This window comes from Lingula anatina, chromosome 3 (genome assembly GCF_051362555.1).
Source record: "Lingula anatina isolate TDL-2025a chromosome 3, LinAna3.0, whole genome shotgun sequence".
NCBI classification, from domain to species: Eukaryota; Metazoa; Brachiopoda; class Lingulata; order Lingulida; family Lingulidae; genus Lingula; species Lingula anatina.
Window position 1 is genome coordinate 34049577 of NC_141769.1, and position 20790 is coordinate 34070366.

At 37.0% G+C, this 20790-nt stretch overlaps 3 protein-coding genes across 3 annotated transcripts; 1 reads left to right on the forward strand and 2 right to left on the reverse strand.

Annotated features, from left to right (window-relative positions):
• Positions 1-1225: 1225 nt before the first annotated feature.
• Positions 1226-10731, forward strand: LOC106150754 (allene oxide synthase-lipoxygenase protein). Its single transcript, XM_013523737.3, has 15 exons — positions 1226-2352; positions 4778-4822; positions 4958-5089; positions 5391-5491; positions 5695-5827; positions 6135-6230; positions 6504-6600; positions 6957-7074; positions 7327-7419; positions 7924-7984; positions 8102-8207; positions 8458-8549; positions 8834-9007; positions 9261-9424; positions 10002-10731. Exons 1-15 carry the CDS (start codon positions 1732-1734, stop codon positions 10114-10116), a joined length of 2148 nt encoding a protein of 715 aa, XP_013379191.2. The 5' UTR covers positions 1226-1731; the 3' UTR covers positions 10117-10731.
• A 167-nt stretch (positions 10732-10898) lies between these two features.
• LOC106150762 (histone PARylation factor 1) lies at positions 10899-20663 on the reverse strand. The gene is made up of 7 exons (XM_024077749.2): positions 20477-20663; positions 19480-19582; positions 19002-19139; positions 12977-13169; positions 12516-12614; positions 11958-12190; positions 10899-11614 (listed from the first exon to the last, which is right to left on the reverse strand). The coding sequence occupies exons 1-7, from the start codon at positions 20615-20617 to the stop codon at positions 11307-11309; spliced, it is 1215 nt and encodes a 404-aa protein (XP_023933517.2). The 5' UTR covers positions 20618-20663; the 3' UTR covers positions 10899-11306.
• Positions 14036-17455, reverse strand: LOC147763277 (uncharacterized). The gene is made up of 2 exons (XM_087009841.1): positions 17299-17455; positions 14036-15628 (listed from the first exon to the last, which is right to left on the reverse strand). The coding sequence occupies exon 2, from the start codon at positions 15545-15547 to the stop codon at positions 14456-14458; it is 1092 nt and encodes a 363-aa protein (XP_086865967.1). The 5' UTR covers positions 15548-15628; positions 17299-17455; the 3' UTR covers positions 14036-14455.
• Positions 20664-20790: the final 127 nt, after the last annotated feature.

Consider the following 20790-nt stretch of genomic DNA (forward strand, 5'->3'; position numbering starts at 1 on the left):
TTTCGTTGCCTGTTGATGACTAGCATTGCCAAGTAAAATGTACTTGTAACTGTAGAGAGTTATGATACATATTGGCACTCTACCAACAGGTGAGTATAGATTGTAGTAGAAAAGACAGACCCGTATCCAGGGGGGGGGGGGTCCAAAAGAACCGCCCCTTTTGCTGGGAAAAGGTCCACTCTGGGTAAAATTTGATCTAGGTACATGAAGTTTTTATGGAAAAGGTCCACTATTTCAGAAAAAGAACCCCCCTTTTAAATTGCTGGCTACGGGCCTGAAAGATCTACTCAACCGCTCCATCCTTAGACATTCACTTGCCAGACTTTAGGGCTACAGCTTTTATTACTCGGTAGATCATTTCCCACACAGTTTCAGTGACAATTCTCCACCGCGCAGATTTAGTTTGTGCTAAACATGATCTTCAGTTACAAATTGGAAAGAGAGTATGCACTAATTACAGACCTACATTTGGTGCATAACTTCCAAGCTATTTAACCTGACGTGTTATAGCCTATAATTATAAAATGAGGTGTTTGCCACAAACCCGTATCTTGGAAAACAATTAAGACAACGCTTCTGATAACGTATTTCCATACAATAACAATCAACGCTACAATATACGTATAAATATAGACCATGTAGGGGGACTCAAGTGCATCCGAAAGAAAACGTGAGTTAGTTAAATGTATGGTACCCACCGGTAATTAAAAAATCCGTCCTTGAAAAAAGTTTCCCAGTGAATACAGGACCTGCATCAGGTTAAATTTTAGTAGATGACGACTGCAATGGGCTAAGATTGGATAAAGAAGGCCAAGACACAAGGAGAGATCTTTTATATTTCACACGGTGACGTTTGTTAGCCTAATTAGTATTCAAGTTAGTTTGATGTGATCACGCCTTCGAGTTTCTGAGCGGCATCCATGGCATCGGCAACATTTTATTTTTATCATGAGTAGGCGGTCGGGTGTATAATGTTTCACAAGCATTTTGGTTTATATCTGTGCATACATTGCAGTGTGGGAGGTGACGACGGGATGTGAATTTTGTCCCTTAACCTGTCATTTAGCTATTACTGTCCCCACGCACAGTTAAACCAGTCTGAACTAACTGTCCTTCCATCCTTGACAACTGTCATTAAGGAACGTCACGTGCCGACAGTTTGACTTCCTATTGGTTACGATTGGTAATCACAGTCAGTGGCGTGGCACTTTTTTTTTTTTTTTTTTTTTTTTTTTTTTTACTGGAAGTTTACGTTTCCGATGTCGTTTTTAGGGAGCAAAATCACACTGTACTGCATGCCCAGGCGGTTCATATCTACTTAAATATTATAAACATATCATTCTTTTCCCTTGAAGTTTGCTTTACAGAAAATCCTTTAAACGAGCTCCAAGTTAAGAAAAACTATAGAAAATGTGTTTTAACACTTTCACTTTAATCGACTTGGTTGTGTTATACAAAAATGTATATCGTAAAATCACCGTTTTCACCCAAAAGTAATTTCTTACCTGAAGAATTTTCGATGCACGATGTTTGTAAAGTTACACTAATCGGGTGCCTCCTCACCTCGTGACATCTGGTCGTCCATTCACGAAATCGAACAGGAAATATTGATCCGTCATTAAGGTGCAGTCGTATTAATACAATGCCATTGATTCTGTTCACCATTCAAACACACAAGAAGACTCACACTTACATTCCAAGCCATTTCGGGAAGTTTTCAACACCGCAATCATGTCTTCCTTACTGATAAGGCGGTTAAATCTCCGCGCTGCATTTACAAGTAGTAGCAGGGGTCAGAGGGCATGTGTTGGGGAGTTATTTAAAGGAGGCACACGACCGCGTTCTATTAGCAAAGGAATGGGGAATCACCACAGTGCTACGCTAACTACACACGTCTTACAGGTGAAGACGGGAGATCGCAAAGGCGCTGGCACCGACGCTAACGTCACGGTTATACTACACGATGATCATGGCAAGAAATCATCCCCCTTGAAGCTAGATCACCCTTTGAGGGACGACCTCGAGAGAGGCTCTTTGGATGTGTTCCCCGTGGCGGAACCATTAAAGGAATTCGGGAAAATTCAGAAAATCGAATTTACAATGGAGAAGTTTGGATTGGCGTCCGACTGGTATGTAGAGTCAGTATGTATTGAGGACAAACGACAAGAATCGATCATTCCGTACATGTTTCCGATTCATCGCTGGATCAGACCCAGTCGCCGCTACGTGTTTGATCACCTGGACTGCAAGCTGCCTCAGGATGACCAGGAAATAGACCAGAGGAAGGAGGAGCTAACGGAAAAAAGAAAAATCTATGAATTAGAGCAAAAAGCGCCCGGTCTTCCTGCACAGGTAACTTTTGTATCCTTAATCACTATCATTACGATATTCTTATTGAACCGAAGTGTTGCCTAAATGGGAACATGGAATTGAAAACCTTTTTCGCGAATCGCTGTCATAGAAGAGACTGACATTCTTTTTTTTTTTTTTTTTTTTTTTTTTTTTTTTTTTTTTTTTTTTTTTTTTTGTGATAAAATCGATGAACATTGGAAAGGCGGGTCCTGAGTGAAAGAAGATTCTCTCTCTCTCTCTCTCTCTCTCTCTCTCTCTCTCTCTCTCTCTCTCAAAATAATTTAAATGTTTAATATCTCTGCCAATACCTAAGTATTTACACCCTTTTAACATCATTGTCTCGTGGCGGAGACGTAAATGGCTGTGCGCGCTAAAACTCCCCCAAACAGGCCAACATTTCAGAAAAATTACTTTTTTATGATATGCACATCTCAGGACTAAGCGGGTAGGATTTTTTCTACTGCTAGAAAGACAAACACAATCGTTATTGTTACAAACAAATGTTGAATAAGATATAATTAAACAAAACATACAGTTTTGATTTTGATCTTGACGTTAACGTTATTTACAGTTAGAAACTCTTATCTCTTTGGTTAAAACGTTTTTTGATTTCGGGTTTATTTCAGGCTTTATTGTAGCTACTGGCACATGTTTCTTTTTTTTTTGTAAGTTTTGTGTGCTTACGAAAAAGAACTAAAATGATTCTTAAAATATTTGCTGCAGATTTTTTTCAGCAAAAACCCACTGTTGCGTTTTCATTGATTACGTATAGCCTAGTAGGGGTCTAAACTTGGAAACACAATGTTTTAAATACCGTTTTCTTTTTACATATTCGACAGCAATTAATGGATATTTCATCATATTGTCTCCGACAACAACCAAGTTTTGCTATCGTGACTGATCATCAAGTAAGAGACTTTAATGGTTCAAAAAACCAGTTTAGGTGCAGCATCCCGGTGAGACTGGTAACTCAGCTTGTGAATAGCGCACGCAAAGCAAAGAGCAAATAGTTTTCTACTGATGATTTACAGGTGTGAACTAGTTACTTTGATGCCATTCATATCGCAAAGATACACTTCCTCGTACCAGTACGTGTTTTAAAAATAATCTGTACTCTAACGCGAATCTTAAATTGACTCATAAGTTCAATGGGAAGCATAATTTTCGACCTGACAAGGTGCATTTCCTTATTTTTGATATTAATAAATGTTCACAAATGGCGTTTAGTAAAACAGGATATATGTAAGATGAAGGTATATCTCCTCAAAGTAAGCCCCCTGCTGTTCTCTATGGGTGCATTCCCAGAGATTAAGATCGATCAAGAGATTTAGATTTAGATCGACCTAACTCCCTGGGAGTTCACGCTAAATTGCAGTCAGCCGAGCGGGCACCATAGTTAATTAACAACTCGTGGAAGGCTACTCCTTGATCAGTGAACGCCTGCCATTACCCTGATATATAATATATAATGTACTGCCATATATGATACAATATATCAATATATCGTCTGACAGAGAATAAATTTGATGGACGAAAATCTTACTGAAACAGTTCAACGCGTTAAAGCAAGGTGGAAAAAATTCCGAAAAAGACCTCATTTTTGTAGAGAAAATTTGAAAAGGACAACATGACAATCAATTTTAAACTAAATTTTCATTAGATACATTAAATTTTTTTCCTAGAGAAGATTTCACTTTCATTTCAAAGACAGCGTACTTTATTGGCATGATTTATTCTGTCAGTTGTTAAAAGGCTTGAATACGACATATAAGATAATAAGATACATGTGAGTGACCAAGGGGTCCGCATTTAGATTGAGGTTATGCATACATGTATATTTACATCGACCCTGTTTGAAAAATTCTCCTTTTGCAGCGCATACCTTAAATTCTTGTGGTTTGGAATATTCATGGTCAATTAAAGACTGTATCGGTCACAGAACGCTAACATCCAAACCTCAACCTATAAACAGTCATTTATTAACACCAGTATATAACATTTCCACAAACGGGACCCCGTTACCATCTTTTTTTCTGATCAATTCCATAAAAACATCCATACCCCCGCCATACTTTAAAGGCTACATATGTTGTGGGTAATTTCGACGAAAAACATCAAAACAAAATCTATACCAAGTGTAGGGAACTTACAACTACAGCAAATCGTCCGTATTAACTGTCAATTTTTAATTTATGTAAGTTAAGTTCAAACGTCAGAGTTCACAGTCATATTAGCTGTCATAATAAATTTTTACCAAATACAAATATTGTTGTTCTTGCTGAACGAATGTCAGCTTGTACGATGTACAATGGGGGGATTCTCTCTGTTAACATAGACAGACAGACAAACAGACAATGGGGAGCCAAAAAGAGAAGCGTTGATTATCCAATTAGAAGTCAAAGCTTAATTCTCTTTTTTATTACAGGTCAAGCAGATCCCCGACGATGAAATGTTCTCTGACGATTACAAGGTAAGTTCCATTAGAAATTTAAAAAATGCAGAAAGTTACTTAGATGCCATAATAAAGAAAACAGTAAAAGGTTTTATTAACTAACAAACTTCTTGTTTCACTTGTTCTTTTCTCTAATATATTTGATTATTTTAGTGGGATATCGTCAAAAGAAAGATGGCATTGATAGCCCAAACCAAGCTGACACACCTCGCCACGTTGTTTGAACACTGGGACAGTTACGACGACCTGATAGCAGTGTATGGCGGAGACTTGGAGGCCCCTGAGGTACGGGAATTAACGAAGTTGTTTTAATGTTAATACCTCCAGACTTCGTCAAAGCTCCAGACGCTTATTTTTGCCTTTGTATAAAAGTATTAATGTAGCCGGTGCACATCATTTTGGTGTAATTTCTGTATTTACATGGGAAAAGAGACAAATTCTAAGACTCACTCAATTGCAACTTACGTCTGGTTTGGGAGTCCATCCCTGGCCATTGATATGGTAGTCAGAGGATAATGATGATGTGTCTTTACGATATAAATTAGTCAAAAGTCTGATCACAGCTCATGGGGCTTTTTATTTTCAGGAGCAGTTAAAATATTGGCGAGATGATGAGTGGTTTGGTGCCCAGAGATTGGCCAGCTGTAACCCTACCCTTATATCCCTGTGTACCGCTATCCCGCAGAAGTAAGGAGAGGGGAAGGGCGGCTGGGGGAGGGGGGTCAGATTTAGTTTAGATTACAAGTAAACGAAAGGGGAAAAGAGAAGAGCGTACGTTTATGTAAAGCTATTTAGATACCACAAAACTTATTCTTCAACAATATACTATATTAACTACACTTTGCAGGCTCAATTTAATAATACACTAATTTTTTCTACTCTTCAAAAAGTTTCGGGGTAACCGCGGCAATAGTCGAGCCATTCCTAGAGGGACTGTCATTACAGAAAGCCATCGATTCTAAGCGTCTGTTTCTAGTCGATCTCAAAATTCTGGATGGATTACAGCACAGAGCAGAAACCGAGGTAACCCGTTCCTCGATGTTAACTTCCAGAATTCCTCTTGTCTTTTATCCTGCTTAAAGTAAAGGATATATAACATGCTGAAAGCTAAGCCTGCCACGCCAGTCTACCGGTCCCACAGTCAACTAATTGTTAAATGTTAAACCAGTTTACCTCCTGATGTATGCCTTGAATATAAATACTAATTAATAGAATTTAACCGAACTTTCACCTGACGTTAAGTAGAAACAAACGACGTCTACGACATACTTTATTCAAGTTGTGATGCCGCTGATATTTAATGTGCATCATTTTATTTGAATTGCTACAGGTATGCGCGCCTTTGGCGTTATTCTTTCAAAAAGAAAACCAACGCTTGGTGCCTGTTGCAATTCAGCTACGACAAGAGGTCAGACATAATAACCCTGTAAGTACGCCTCAGTCCCCCTTCAACCCACGTGTAGCTCATTTACAAGCATAAATCATTACTCTTCTTTGCATGAAGTAACAAACACATTTTCCATTCATCTTTACAGTTTGTCATGGTTGTATCGTTACGCTTTCACAGTTGTGGTTTGCAAGTGCTTTGAGAAAAAGTCGATGTCTATATAATGACAGACAAGTATATCAGATGAAAGCGTTATTCTTACTCTTCTCGGTCATGACCTCATGAGTGTTTTTATTTCTTTTCGTCCCCCAGGTTTTCTTGCCCAGTGATCCCCCCGGGACATGGCTGTATGCAAAAATGTGGTATAACAATGCGGACGCTTCTTACCACCAGTCCCTCACTCACCTGGGTAAGTTTATCAATGTCCCTAACATCTTAGCAAAATTCCACCTCTGAAATTGCATTATACACAGATTTTAGAATAGTTTAATATCTATTCATTTTCTAAGGTATGACATAGTATCCGCGTAAACATATTTCAAAGGGAACTTATTTAAATTTCAATGAATGGAATGATAGGTGCAATAAAATGAAAGTACGACATACACACATAGTCCATCAGTTTTCTTTAATAAAGGGCGTTAAGAGATATCGTTAAACAAAATAAGTTTGACAGTCAAACCATTATTTATTTATTCTTTTATTTTTATTTATCTATTTTTTAGCGAAAAATATCATTCCTGTGTTCTTTTCTTTTCATTTTAGGTTTTACCCATCTTTTAATCGAAGGCATATCGGTGGCCACAAACAGGCAACTTTCGCCCTCTCACCCCATCTTCAAACTCCTGGCGCCGCACTTCCTGTATCTTATTGCTATAGATTGGTGTGTACCGCACAGAATGGACTTTTTGATATCACACGTTTGAAGTGGACCAAATTAAATAGCGAATAACCTTTATTAAGGAATATTTTTGAGAAGATCAGTGATATTCGTTAGATTTTAGTCGGCGAAGATCTCTCTCTCTCTCTCTCCCTCTCTCTCTCTCTCTCTCTCTCTCTCTCAAAGATCCAGACCATAAAACATTTTAACAGAAGCTATTATGTTATATTTATATGTTGACGTTTCCTATTTAAGGCGCGGTTTGAACATGTTAATCAGTGAGAATGGCTGGGTAGAGAAGACTATGTCAGTGGGCCGGGCAGGAATGTTTGAGCTCATCGCAAGAGGGTACGTGTTGGGGTGTGCGGGGGGGGGGGGGGGGGGGAGGGGGGGGCAGGTATAAAGTGAAGACTAGAGGGTTTTTTAAGGTGTATAAATGAGAGAGAGTGGGTTAAGATTGAATCCTTGTGTGGAGTCTACAAAAATGTGTTCGTAGTTAAAAGTAATCCAGTCATTAATAGAGGAAAAACGGGACTTAATTGCATACAAATCATGTACATGAGGAATGGTACATCAAGGGGGCTGTAACAGTTATGTTTTCATGTCTAATACTCTTCATGTCTTTTTAATAGATAACATTCGTGTCTCACATACATGATAAAGTTACGAAAAGAGAAATGGTAATTCCTCAAAAAGGTGTAAAAAGTCCCTTACCTTTTGCATTAGCATTATTTCGTTGCGAATATGACCACAACCTTAAGATTATTTTCGATCAACAGTGTTAAAAGAGACGCTTTAATTAATTATTCATTTATGGTTCACATATGTAATTATTAAATTGATATTTCACAGGATACAAGAATGGCGATTGGACGTCCACGGAACCTTGCCGAAATATTTGGAGTCTCGCGGTGTAAGTGAAGTAATCAGAATGTAGACATTGGTAAAGGAAAAGCCTAGTTGATAAATGATATTATAAAAATATGTCAAAATGAACAATTTTTTACAATTATATGTGTTTACTTTGCAGTTATTGGATACAACCGTTCTACCTAACTACCACTACCGTGAGGACGCCTTGCCGCTGTACTATAGCATTAAGAAATATGTCAGCCAAATTATCAACCATTTTTATGGTAGGTAAAACGTTCTCACTCTCCTATTTCTCCTTTTTGAGTGTTTCTATGGTCAAATTTGACCTTCTAAAATTCTTATATGCAACATTGATGAAAAGGAATACTATTAAGTTTAACATAACAATATAACGTGCATTATACTTACATAATTTTGAATCACAACCATTTTTGGTAAGATTTTTCCCGCATAAAAAATTTTTAGAATTTGTGGTAAAAACATTTTCAAAATCCTCTTTCTTTCTAAATTAAGATAACCGCAAGAAACTCACAGAAGACTACGAATTGCAAAATTGGAGACACGAATTGGAAACGGAGCGAGAGAAAGGAGGCGTGGGGATACAGGTGAGAAATCTGTGCTGACGTCATCTTGGCCAGGTTTGATGACGTCACATATGCATTTGAATTCTAAACTTCAGACGCTAGGCTTTGAGATTTATAATCGTGTATCGGAAAATGGTCATTTTTATCTCTTGTTATCTTATTCCTGTCGAATACCATTACAAATAAAAATGCCCAGACCTTTCACTTGCTAAAATGGATAATCTAATTTTTCTTTCTTCAAATTTCTTTGCTGTTAAGTTTTAAAGTGAGTCGATAAAGATTTTAATTGGACGTGTTCGTTTCAGGGGATACCAGGGGGCGTGACATTTGAAAATAATGACGAACTAATCCTGACATGTACGTCAATTATCTTCACGTGCAGCGTATCTCACGCGGCGTCCAACTTCCCCCAGTACACTGACTACGCCTTTCCTCCGAACTACCCAGCTTATATTAAAGGACAGCCGCCCACGGATAAGGTAATGTTAGACGTCCAAAAATATTAGATGGCATCTTTAGATGATGGTTCTTAACTGGATATTGGCTCTTTTTGACTACTAATAATTAATATGTTACTTGACAAAACACTTGATTTTCGATATTTCATACGTGATACTCAAACTCGAGTGGTCACTTTTAGCAATATCTTTAATTCCATAGACGAAAACTTTTCATCGTCACTAAATCAACTTGTCATGGCGGTTTATCTTAGTATTGGTGTCTTCTCTGAAGGTTCCTATGTCGGAGGAGGACATCGTGAATACGCTGCCTACCAAGTCTCATACCCTGGACATCATGGTGGTCACCAAACTTCTTAGTGACAAGGGAACTAACAGTCTGGGGGATTTTGACATTCAGTACCTGCACGACCCTGTCTCTGTCAAGGCTGCACAGACGTAAGACTCAGGACGTGTTTACATCAGGACTAAATTATACTAGAAATAGACTAATTGACGCCACCAGACATCAGAAACACGGGCTTCCCATTGTGATGAGACTTTTCAATTCTGTGGAGCAGTTTCATCGTCTGTGACGTCATTTAGTCTTTTTTCTTAGTCATGGTGTAAACGCAGACTTAGAGATGGGAAGCAGACTTATTGACATGTAGGGTTTTATAACCCTCACTATCGCTTCAAACAAGTTCGATCTGATTTAATCTTTTCACAATGACTGTGAAAAACCCATGGTCTACGGTGTATGTTTAATTGTAGTTTTAGGGTAACATTCTGATTCTCGAGGGAGGGGTTATTTATTGGTAAAAAGTGATGTTTTTCTGTCTGGGAGCAAAATTTACACAGGAGAAGGTTTGCGTTGAAACGATACGTCTCGGATCAGAGTTCATTATACTGATGGTAGCTAACTGGTGCATACCTGTGCGTTTTTCACGCACACTTCTGCCCTGCCAATAGATGTTGCTTGTTCTATTTCCTAATTTGTTATCCGGTAACTAAACCGCACTTTTTTCCTTTTCAGATTACGACAAGAGCTGGCTGAATTGAGTGAAAAGATCAAGGAGAGGAACAAGAGTCGTTTTCCATCTTACCTTTATCTGCAGCCGGATCACGTACCAAACTCTATCAGCATATGAATCGCCAGGAGGAAAAAAACGCCATTAAAAAAAGCGTAGACTACGTCATATCGGCGATCAGATCGGTTACTTATGTTGGCACCAATGTTGCGGCAGAGGGTAGCGCTCATGGCGTGACGTCACCGGTACGTTTAACATCAAATACATAGCCCATGCTGCCGATCACAAGACTGACCACCTATTGCGGAAGATCTGCAGCACTGCCGGTAACAGCATGCAATACTACTAGTAGTAAGACCGGAGCGAGATTTACAAGAACAGATGTTTTTAATCACGGCAAAGTTGCGAAGGCAGCAGCGCCACAGGAGTCAGCGCATCTCCATTACACTCTGAAACTAGATTGCGGCAAACCTTCCTAATTTTAGAGGAACAAGAAGTAGCAGTTTGTGGAACAAAACGTAGCAGTATATGTGTGTTTTGATCGTTTTAGTATTCTAATGAATGTTTTAGTGTTTTGAAAAGATTTCAATGCTACATTGAAAATTTCTTGCTGTTTTTATGATACAAATATGTTCTACTGGTTGTATAAAAATGTCTTCATATTTAAACAGAGGTCTATCTATTGTGTTATATAATTTTAGGTCACAGAGTTTATAAAAATGCTAGAAACTGTTACGATTGACTGGTGTACTCCCCGGTAAAGTTTCGTTGGTAAGGTTCCCAAAGGCCTTTTTCACTACGAGCGGTACATAAATCCTATTTTCCAGTTAAACCCAGAGAAATCCATTTTCCGCTCTTGACGTTTATCAAGCCTAATGCACATTGACAAGCAGCATGCAACATTATCTTTCACTACATTTTTATTTTTACGTTTTGCAAAAACAGAGTGATATCATTTCAGGAGTATTCACCCAAGATGTTTAGTAAAACTATATTTGCCCACTGCTTACTGCAGCACTGCTTTATCATCCAGTACTTGCTGCTTGCTGTTCAAATGATGTATGTTTTATTTATAAAATATGTTCTATGGCAGAAGACAGATGGTCAGGAATACCAGCATGGTACATGACGTACCTCACGATGCATAATGACTTTGTTTACAGAATTACTGAACAACTCTTGAACAGCACCTGGAGAAGAAGGGAATTAATCATCAAGACTGCAGGGAATCTGCATTAACTGGAATTCCTGGATTTATGAAAATGCAAAAATGAAACTATTTGTGCAGATCTGTAGTTGTTGGATAAGTTCTACTGCATCTGACTGAGTTTTGCAGAGTATTTTCTGTCCTCTAAGTGAGCCTGTATTATCTGTGCAAACTCTGGTCTTTGTAGAAACTGGTACGCCATGGGTAGTAGGGCCAATATGAAGCCTTTAAATGTGTCTCCCCCCCCATAGGTGAACAGATCTAGTCCCAGTTCTAAGCCCTCCCCATAGTCACACTCATCATTGGCAAACTGCACTAGTGTTATCAACTCCTGCAGAGGGTCTATGTTCACATTTCTTTCTTCTTCTGTTTTACTGTTTTCAATTTTCTTGAACATCTTCTTTAAGTCAGCTAAAATTAGAAAATGAAAAGGAGTTAATGTCTGGTACTGCATTTTATTTTTGCTTAACTGCCTTTTTTTAATTGTGATGTTTTGTAATTATCAACAAAATTTATTAGTAATAAAGTTATTACAGTATGGAATTGTTTTCATGAAAACCCACTTTGATGTCATGGTCAATTTTGCTAACATCATGAAAAAACCTCTGCTGTCATGAACAACACTGTGACACCAGATATTCACCTAGTTCTAAACAATGGAATTAAATCTAATAATTATTTTGACAACCCAGGATATTCTGTACCCTACCTGGGCTCTCTACCCCCCCCCTCCCCCCATCACCATATCCCCTACCTGGACTCTCTGGCACCTCCCTGTAGCCGACTTCATTGGCATCCACAGGGACCACAATTCCAGCCCCATGAAATGTCTTACAGACCACCTTCTTAGCCCGGGCCTTCATCGCTTTGGTCTGTGCTTCTAGAGAATAACTCTTCTTCTCTGACCACGAAATTAGCTTGGACTGCAGATCTGTCAACTTGGCCTTGGAAGATTTGTCCTTCTTGATTTTTTCATCAATGAGCAATCTGCAAGGCAATGAACCAAATCATGAAATGTAGTTTTTTGACGCTTCTCTCTTTTATGGTGTGAATGTAACATGCATTTCGGGTTTACACAAGTTCACTTTGACTTCCAGCCAACATTTCCACAAAAGAGTATTGGTACATAAGTGATGAATAAGAAATCAATTTTTTTTAATTTCATAGAGTTATGCAAATGAAAGGATAGGTATTTTTATAATTCTTCCATACAAAACTAACAAAAACAATGATGTCCACGAAAAATTCAATTTTGGAGGTAAATATCAGATAGGATATTTTTTTATAATTACAAAAAAAACTTAATACTCACTTCACACAGGCAAACACATTCTCTCCCATGGGTTTAATAATGCCATTCTCTGCTGCTGCATTGGTAGCCACAAAACATGGAAGCTCCTTTGGGTCATCTCTAAGAAATAAAAATTTATACATGAAAAATATAAAAAAAAATCTTGAAAGTTTTTTGTGCCCGTTTCTTTCCACTCCCTTAAAACTACATTTTAATAGCTTTCAATTTCATTATTATTATTATTCTTACTTTAGGACAGCTGTCATCACAAAAATTAAAATAAAGACATTATTTCATTTAAAAAGGAGGTCGAATGTCACATTATAATATCTTTTACTCATTTTAAGTTTCCTTAAGCCTTCGCATTATGTATCTATATGTTAAGTGTAACTCAGAAACACTCCTACCTATAATATCCCATATGAAACCTGACCTACATGTACCTGTATGCAACATAAAGTGTAACTCAGAAAGGCTCTTACCTATAATATCCTATGTGAAACTGTAGAGTATCATCTCCTTTGATAACTGTGAGGAACTCTGGAGGATCATAGAAGTATCTCCAGTGTCTGAGATAACATGGAGGAGCACCTGAGCTGTTCACCTTGACACATTGACCGGCTAGCACATCATATGGTCCTACCAGCTGCAAACCCAGACACTCCACCAATGCATCTGAATAATAATAATACTAATAATAATAATAATAACAGTACTAATAATAATAACAATAATAACATTATCGGTATAAATATATTCTATAGCTATTTGTGTCATTTTAAGTTGATAAACTAATAACTTCTTTTGACAAGTTCAGATGTTTGACAGCTGAAAGTTGGTCAATTTCTGTGAAATACAAAATTTGACCATAGATTTTTATTGTTTGAGTAAAGTGACCAAAGAGCTTCCATGGTATAAAGTTTATCTATAATACTACAGAAGAGACAGTCTTCTGTGCTTTTTTCACAGAATGTTACATCTCTTTGAAGTAATGAAATAATCACACCTCCTCAAAAACTGGATTTTTTATACTGAAGAAGGCAATAAATGGTTTAATTTAACAGTAAAACTGAAAAGTTTAATTTAAAGGGATAATAACTCTTCGTTTTGGCCAAAAAATGAATTTTCCTGGAGTAAACAACAATTTTCCCTTACTTTCCAATGGTTAATGAATCCATTTTTACGTTCAAAGTTAGCCCCTGGTTTTTTTCTAAAAAGTTTGTTTCTTAAGAGATTATAACAGAGTATAGCCATCAATGGAGATCACGTGATCTGAAGACAAGCTCAGATATCAGAATAATAGCCATAATTCAAAAATTAAATGAGATTTATTGAAATTTAATTGAAATTCTATGAAGTTTCTAATACAAATGAGAGGTCATACGAGATTTCCGTTTTTGCGAGAGCACTTGCGCACGATAGTCACTATCTCGAGTGACCAGCACTGCATACCAGAAAATTGATGCAATTGTAATACCACTATACAAAAAAGGAATATGAAATCCTTCTCAGACAAAGTATATCCTTCTCATCCCGTTAACTAAATGAAGATAATATAAATAATTATCTTAGGTGCATTATAAATACCAACCCAAAATATGGTAATGAATTGATATGATAACTTAAGTTATCTTAGGTGCATTACAAAATATCAACCCATAAATATGGTTTTACATGTTACTATGTAAACCAGGCACTGCCCCCCCCCCCCTTTTGCTGTGGAATAGGGGAGGTGGGTGGGCGTATGACCTCTCATTTGTATTAGAAACTTCATAGAATTTCAATTAAATTTCAATAAATCTCATTTAATTTTTGAATTCTATTTCGTTTCTATACAAATGAGGTCATACGAGATTCCCGTTTTATGCGAGAGCATATGCGCACTTGCGCACATCTCCACAGTTCGAAGCTTGCTGGTCACGAGAGCAACTTGGCTCTGAACATAGTACTACATACCTTTTCTAATTATTTAAAACTGCGTCAGCAAACTCTTTCCCTTTAATGGGTTTATTATAGTACTTTGCAAAAGTCTTGCTTGAAGACCATCCAGCTGCTTTCAAAATATCATCTACGGGAACTTTTGCTCTTTCTGCTGCCGACACTGCTGCAGCTCGGGTTGAATGAGCCTTAAATGATTCCTCTACACCTGCTTGGTGCATCAATATCCGAATCCATCTGGATATTGTATCTTTTGAAACGGATGAGAAAGGTTTTCTAAAACTAATAAAAAATTTTTCTTGTCCATTTCTCAATGGCTTTGTCCTTTTTAAATATTCCTTAACATATGTCAATGTACACAATCTCCTATCTGGAGGGTACGATTTAAATTGTATAGATATTGTACCAATTCCTGGTCTTGTTTGTTTCAAAGTTTCTTTTATTTTAAATAAAACATAGTTTTTGTGAAGTTCTAACTCTTGGAACTTCAGTAAATGCAACGTTTGTGCTCTCTGTGCAGATGTAAGAGACATAAGCATGATCAACTTCATTGTTAGATCTTTCAGTGATAACTGCCTTGCTGGTGACAGTTTTCTCATGTAATTTAAAACAATTGATACATCCCACACTTGTTGATATCTGGATGCAGTAGGTCGAGTGTTAAACACTCCTTTCAAAAACCTTACAATCAAAGGATGACTCCCCACTGTTGAAGCACCAATGGTAATAAATGTTGATAATGCACATCTTGCAGTGTTTATAGCACTGTAACTTGAGCCATCTTCATAGAGATGTACTAAAAAATCTAGCACATTCGCTACAGTTGGTCTATAAAAATTGACCTTCCTTTGATTTGAAAACATTCTCCACTTTTTAATATAGACTGAATATTGGTTCTGAGTGGATTTTCTCCATGATTGAAATATGATTCCGATAGCTCTCTCTGAAATTCTATCTGATTTGAGAGTTTTCCGGATACTTTGCATGCCAACAGTTTCAAATGATTTCCCATTGGGTGTGTCACCCCTTTCTGGTGTGGAAGTGATAATACTGTTGTTGTTGGCGGTAACAGAATAGGGATGTCTACTAACATTTCCATTAATGGAGTGAACCATGCTTGTGTCAACCAAAAAGGTATCACAACTAAAGCATCTGCCTGATCTTCCCGAATCTTCTTGATTATCCTGGGAATCAGGCTGAAAGGAGGAAAAATGTATGAATACATATTCTCCCAAGATATTGAAAAAGCATTAATGTATTTAGCACCAGGTTCTGGTTTCCAAGAAGCAAATACTTCTAATTTGCTATTCAATCTTGATGCAAATAGATCTATACATGGCATACCAAATATATCTGTCACTTTTTTAAATATATCAATATTTAGTGACCATTCAGTTCTAATATTCACATTTCTTGATTCCCAATCTGCCTCTACATTTAATATTCCAGGCAAATATTCAGCAGTAAGCCATATGTCATTTTCAATGCATTTATTCCATATGTCTGATACTATTTCATCACAAACTGGGGATTTCAAACCTCCCATATGTGTAATGTATGCAACTGCTGTAGTATTATCAGATCTCAATAAAACTACCTTTCCTTTGATTTCTTGAATAAAGGCATGTAAAGCCATTTTTATAGCAAGCAATTCAAATGCATTGATATTATCATGACAGAATAAAATTTCTTCTTCAGTAAAGAATCCACCAATTCTTGTATCTCTACATTTAGCTCCCCATGCTAAAGGAGTAGCATCTGATTGAATTTCAATCTGTGCATTGCCATGATAAATTTTATTTGTTGCAAACAATATATTTCTAGACCACCAGTCTAGATCTACTTTCATGTCATCTGTAATATCCATTACAGCTTCATAATCATCTTTATTTTGTTTCAATGCATTAATTTTTGCTCTCTCTAGTTTCCTATAATGCAATGGCCCATATTGGACTCCAGGCAAACATGATATTAATATTCCTAATATTTTTGCAATTTCTCTAATAGATGCATCATCTCTTCTGATTGAATCATCAATCATTTCTTTATAAACTTGTTTCTTTTCATTGGTCAGTTGCACAGTCATATTTTTAGAGTTTATTTTAAATCCCAAAAATACAATTTCTTGAGTTGGGATTAATGCTGACTTTTCGTCATGGATCAAAAATCCACAAGTTTTGAATAACTTAACAGTTTCTTGTACTGCCCATAGACATTCATTTTCTGAACTAGCTTGTATATAAATGTCATCTATATAAGATATCATAATAATCCCTTTCCTTCTTAAGGATGCACATAATGGCTTTAATAATTTTGTGAATGCTCTCGGAGCATCTGAATAGCCATTTGGAAGGGCAGTATACATATATAATTTATTTCTCCATTGAAATTTGAGAAACTTCTGATGCTCTTTGTAAATTCTAACCATATAATATGCATCTCGTAAATCTATGCGTGCCATGTATGCTTTATGACACAATAAATTCAAGACTGTCTTTAAAGTATCCATTTTAAACTTATGGTACTTCATAAATTTGTTGAAAGGTTTAAGATTTAATATCATTCTTCTTGTGCCATCTTTTTTAGGCCTAGTAAATATTGTATTGACAAATTGTCCTTCTTCATTTTGTGTTTCAACAATGACACCTTTACATAATAATCTTGAAACTTCAATATCAATCAATTTTTCTTCAGATTCTGTGAATCTTATTTCTCTTAATGGTGTCGTCTGTTTAGGATAATTATTATCCACAAATTCCAATCTTAAACCTCTAACAGTCTGTAACACCCAAGCATCAGATGTCAGCAATTCCCATTGGGAAATAAACTTTGATATTCTACCAGCAATGTTATGTTGAGGACTTACCTCAAAAATTTTCTTCAACTTTTCCACATCTAATGATGCAGAGTTGCAGGGCAGTTTTTTAAATCCTGCTGCCTGTGATAGGTCCTAATATGACCTCTACTGGTGCCACTTCTTGCACCTCTTATGCTCTTAGGAGGAAAACTTCTTCCCCTAGCTCGCATGCTGGTTCTGCTTCCTCTTTCTCTGGGAGTCCCAGAATATGATGAACCAGTGTTTTTAAACACTTGGTGATTCATTTTGTTGACATCAGACATGTCACGGATTCTTTTTACTATTTCATCCCCAAAAAGCCTATTTGTATATGGGATGGAACTTGCACACAAATGTGAATATTGCTTATCAATGTGAGGTCTTAAAACCTCTTTCCTTCTAGTGCAAAGTTCAAAGTTTGTGCAACCAAATGCTCGAAGTGCATTCGTAGCATCATTGATTATTTCTTCAAAATCTTCTTCTTCCAAATTTTTAGTATCTGAATCCCATTTACTAATGAGTTTGTTCATTGCAACTGCCATTGAGGAAACGCCCTTTATCAAATAATTTTGCACTCTCTGAAGCTTTAAATCTTGTGTTTTAGCATCATGACTAATGCTAGGCCATATTTCTTCGTTAATAATAATTGGCTGCAAACCTTCACAGTTGGAAGGAGCTAAAATTTTCTCAAAAAGAGCTTTGGTCTCCTCTTCCATTGGTTTAGACCTCATGAAAGCTGTAATGTTGTCAGCTAAGGTTGTGTTAATTTCAGGCCCTTTGGGCTCAGATTTTTTAGCTGTTTCAGTCATTTTCTTCAAGACTTTCATTTTCTTTTCTGGAAGAAGTTCTTCCTCTATGTGTCTTTTACTGGTACTGGGATTTTCATTATGGGCAGTGTCTGCCATCTCGACTACTTGGTCTGAATCCCGAGCGTCACTAAGAACTGACGTGTCGTCATAAATTGGCTCTTCATAATACTCATGAGGATATTCATACCTTATTTCGTTTTTAAAATCCTCCATTTGCTTTTGAAGACTATCTTGCATATTCTTCATTGTGCCAGCTATGAAGTCAAGTGCTGCACTAATTTTATGATCCACAGTCGTGGCATTATCGGCACTAGTGGACGCGCCATTTTCATTTTCCACATGAACGCTACTCTGCGTCAGAGTTTGAATTTCTGTTAGAAATTGTGGTGAGTCACCACTTTCTTTCGACTTCCCGTCGGAAGATTTCTTGTGGCCATGCGTATTTTTCTTAACTTTTGGTCTACTTTCGACCTTTTCAGCCATAATATTAGAATATTCTTGAAAATTTTTGTGCCACAATTTTTCCACGTGCCGTGCTCGCTCGACAAAAAAACCGGAAGTGGAGATGTGCGCAAGTGCGCATATGCTCTCGCATAAAACGGGAATCTCGTATGACCTCATTTGTATAGAAACGAAATAGAACTGCTGCTTTGTCTTAAAACAGAATATATTATATTTCTATGAGTTTTTCACAATGTTTTTATTGTGAAATATAGATCTCATACGAAGAGTTATTATCCCTTTAACTAAGCACAGTGAAGACCCAGATGGTTTGAGATACATAAATATACGTGAAATCACAAGTTTATAATTATTTTAATATAGTGTCACTAGTGTACAGAATGGTAAGTCAATGTGTAAATGCACAAGAAAGGGGCCTGTGTGTGGCACTTGGTCGTTTATAATAAGTACATGATAACATACCAGATGGACACTCAGGGTTGAGTGTTTTACAAAATTCCCAAAATTCATAAAAGTCATCTGGCATTTCCATCAGGAATTTTTCCTTTATAAACTCCTTCACATCACCAGGACATTCAAACTCCAGCTGGACTTGGCTTTCTGGGGGAAATAAAACTTTCAAATCACACAAATGTGTTCCAAAAGAAAAAAAACTACATACAAACAAGAAAATAACTACAAGTAGCTTTTAAAAGAGATGTTATTACTGAGCAACATAGGACAGGCAATTATATGTTTTCAATATTTTCATTTCTTTTCATCTGATCTTTGTATGTGAATGTCCCAGAACTTCTATCATAGCTGGACATATTAAAAGTGGCAAGTATAGCAATCTTAGTTAATGGAGGTGATGGAAGCATACATGTAGTTTTTGCATCTTCAGTGATCAGAGTTACTAAACAACTTGAAAATATCAGCCATGGTCCTGCAGCATACACACCTTTTTCACTGTCATCTGGGGAACCAGCTGCTGTAGTGTTCTGGTCTGTTTTCTCTGGTGATACACTTTCTTTCCTCCTTCTTTTGGCAGGAGATTCTACACCCTACAATGTAAGACATTGCACTGTGACAAAGTGCAAGATTTAAACCTATGTTAAGGACAAATAACATTCTGTTGAACCTTTCTGAGGACAAATAATACTTTTTGGTCATTTAAAACATAAAAGCCATGAAACACCTGACAATTAAATCTTACCACATGTCCACCATCTGGACTGTTTTGTATTGACCACAACTCAGAAGTCAATGTTCAGAATGAAGGCAGAATTTGAAAAGCATACACTTAGGCTGTTGGGGTTTTATTTAAGGACTTCTTACTTTTCTCTGACTGTTAAAGAGTTATGACAAGTGTCAGGAAATGAAGGTTGTTTAGTTGGAGAAAAAACAATGTTTACATCAGAAACATCCTTTAGATACAAATTTTCATTGCAAGAATTTGAAGAAAAACTTACATGGTGCACCTTAAAATTAGACACTATTTGCACACACATCATCAGAGTACTGTGCACATGTTACAACTACTGGTAATTATGAGAACTTTACAATTTGAGACACACTTGGAAATATGCAGCCACACTGGTAAACATGTCCTGGAAGACTAATGCTAGTACTACATGTATACTGCACACGATGTGATGTTGATATTTACGTACGGTTCTTAGTAAGACTGCATTGCACGTTAGTTTGCAAATGACAGAGCATCCACTTTGTTTTTGCTTTGCACATTACGATAGCGTAGCTTGATACTTAACAGGTCGTTTTGTGTTTTCTGCACCCCCCCCCCCCCGGGTCCCCCAGAGCTTCATCAACCGACAAACGTGGAAGCAAAGCAGCTGTTACTACATATATTAAGCGCTTAACGTCAGATTGAAATTGTAATTTTCAGATGGCGGGAAATTGCATGCAAGAGCACCCGTTACTTATCGCGAGACACAAACCTCTGATGCATCATTCCACGGATGACTGAACTCTTTAAGATGTCTGGGGTTTTTCCTGTAGCACTTTTTACCATACGTGCACAGTGGTTTTCTGTCTCTTTTCTCGGCTTGCTCACTACTTCGCTTACCCTTGTCAGCCATGCTTCAATACTTCAATACAGCCCTTTGTGCAGTTTTGTTGTGAATATTATTTCTAACATGAAAGTCCGTAACAGCCAACAAAATAATTTAAAAGGGTCATAATTATATAATCTTTACATACCGTAAAGCGAGTTTTTGATACATTTGCTCAAAGTTTTAAACAATAGTACTAC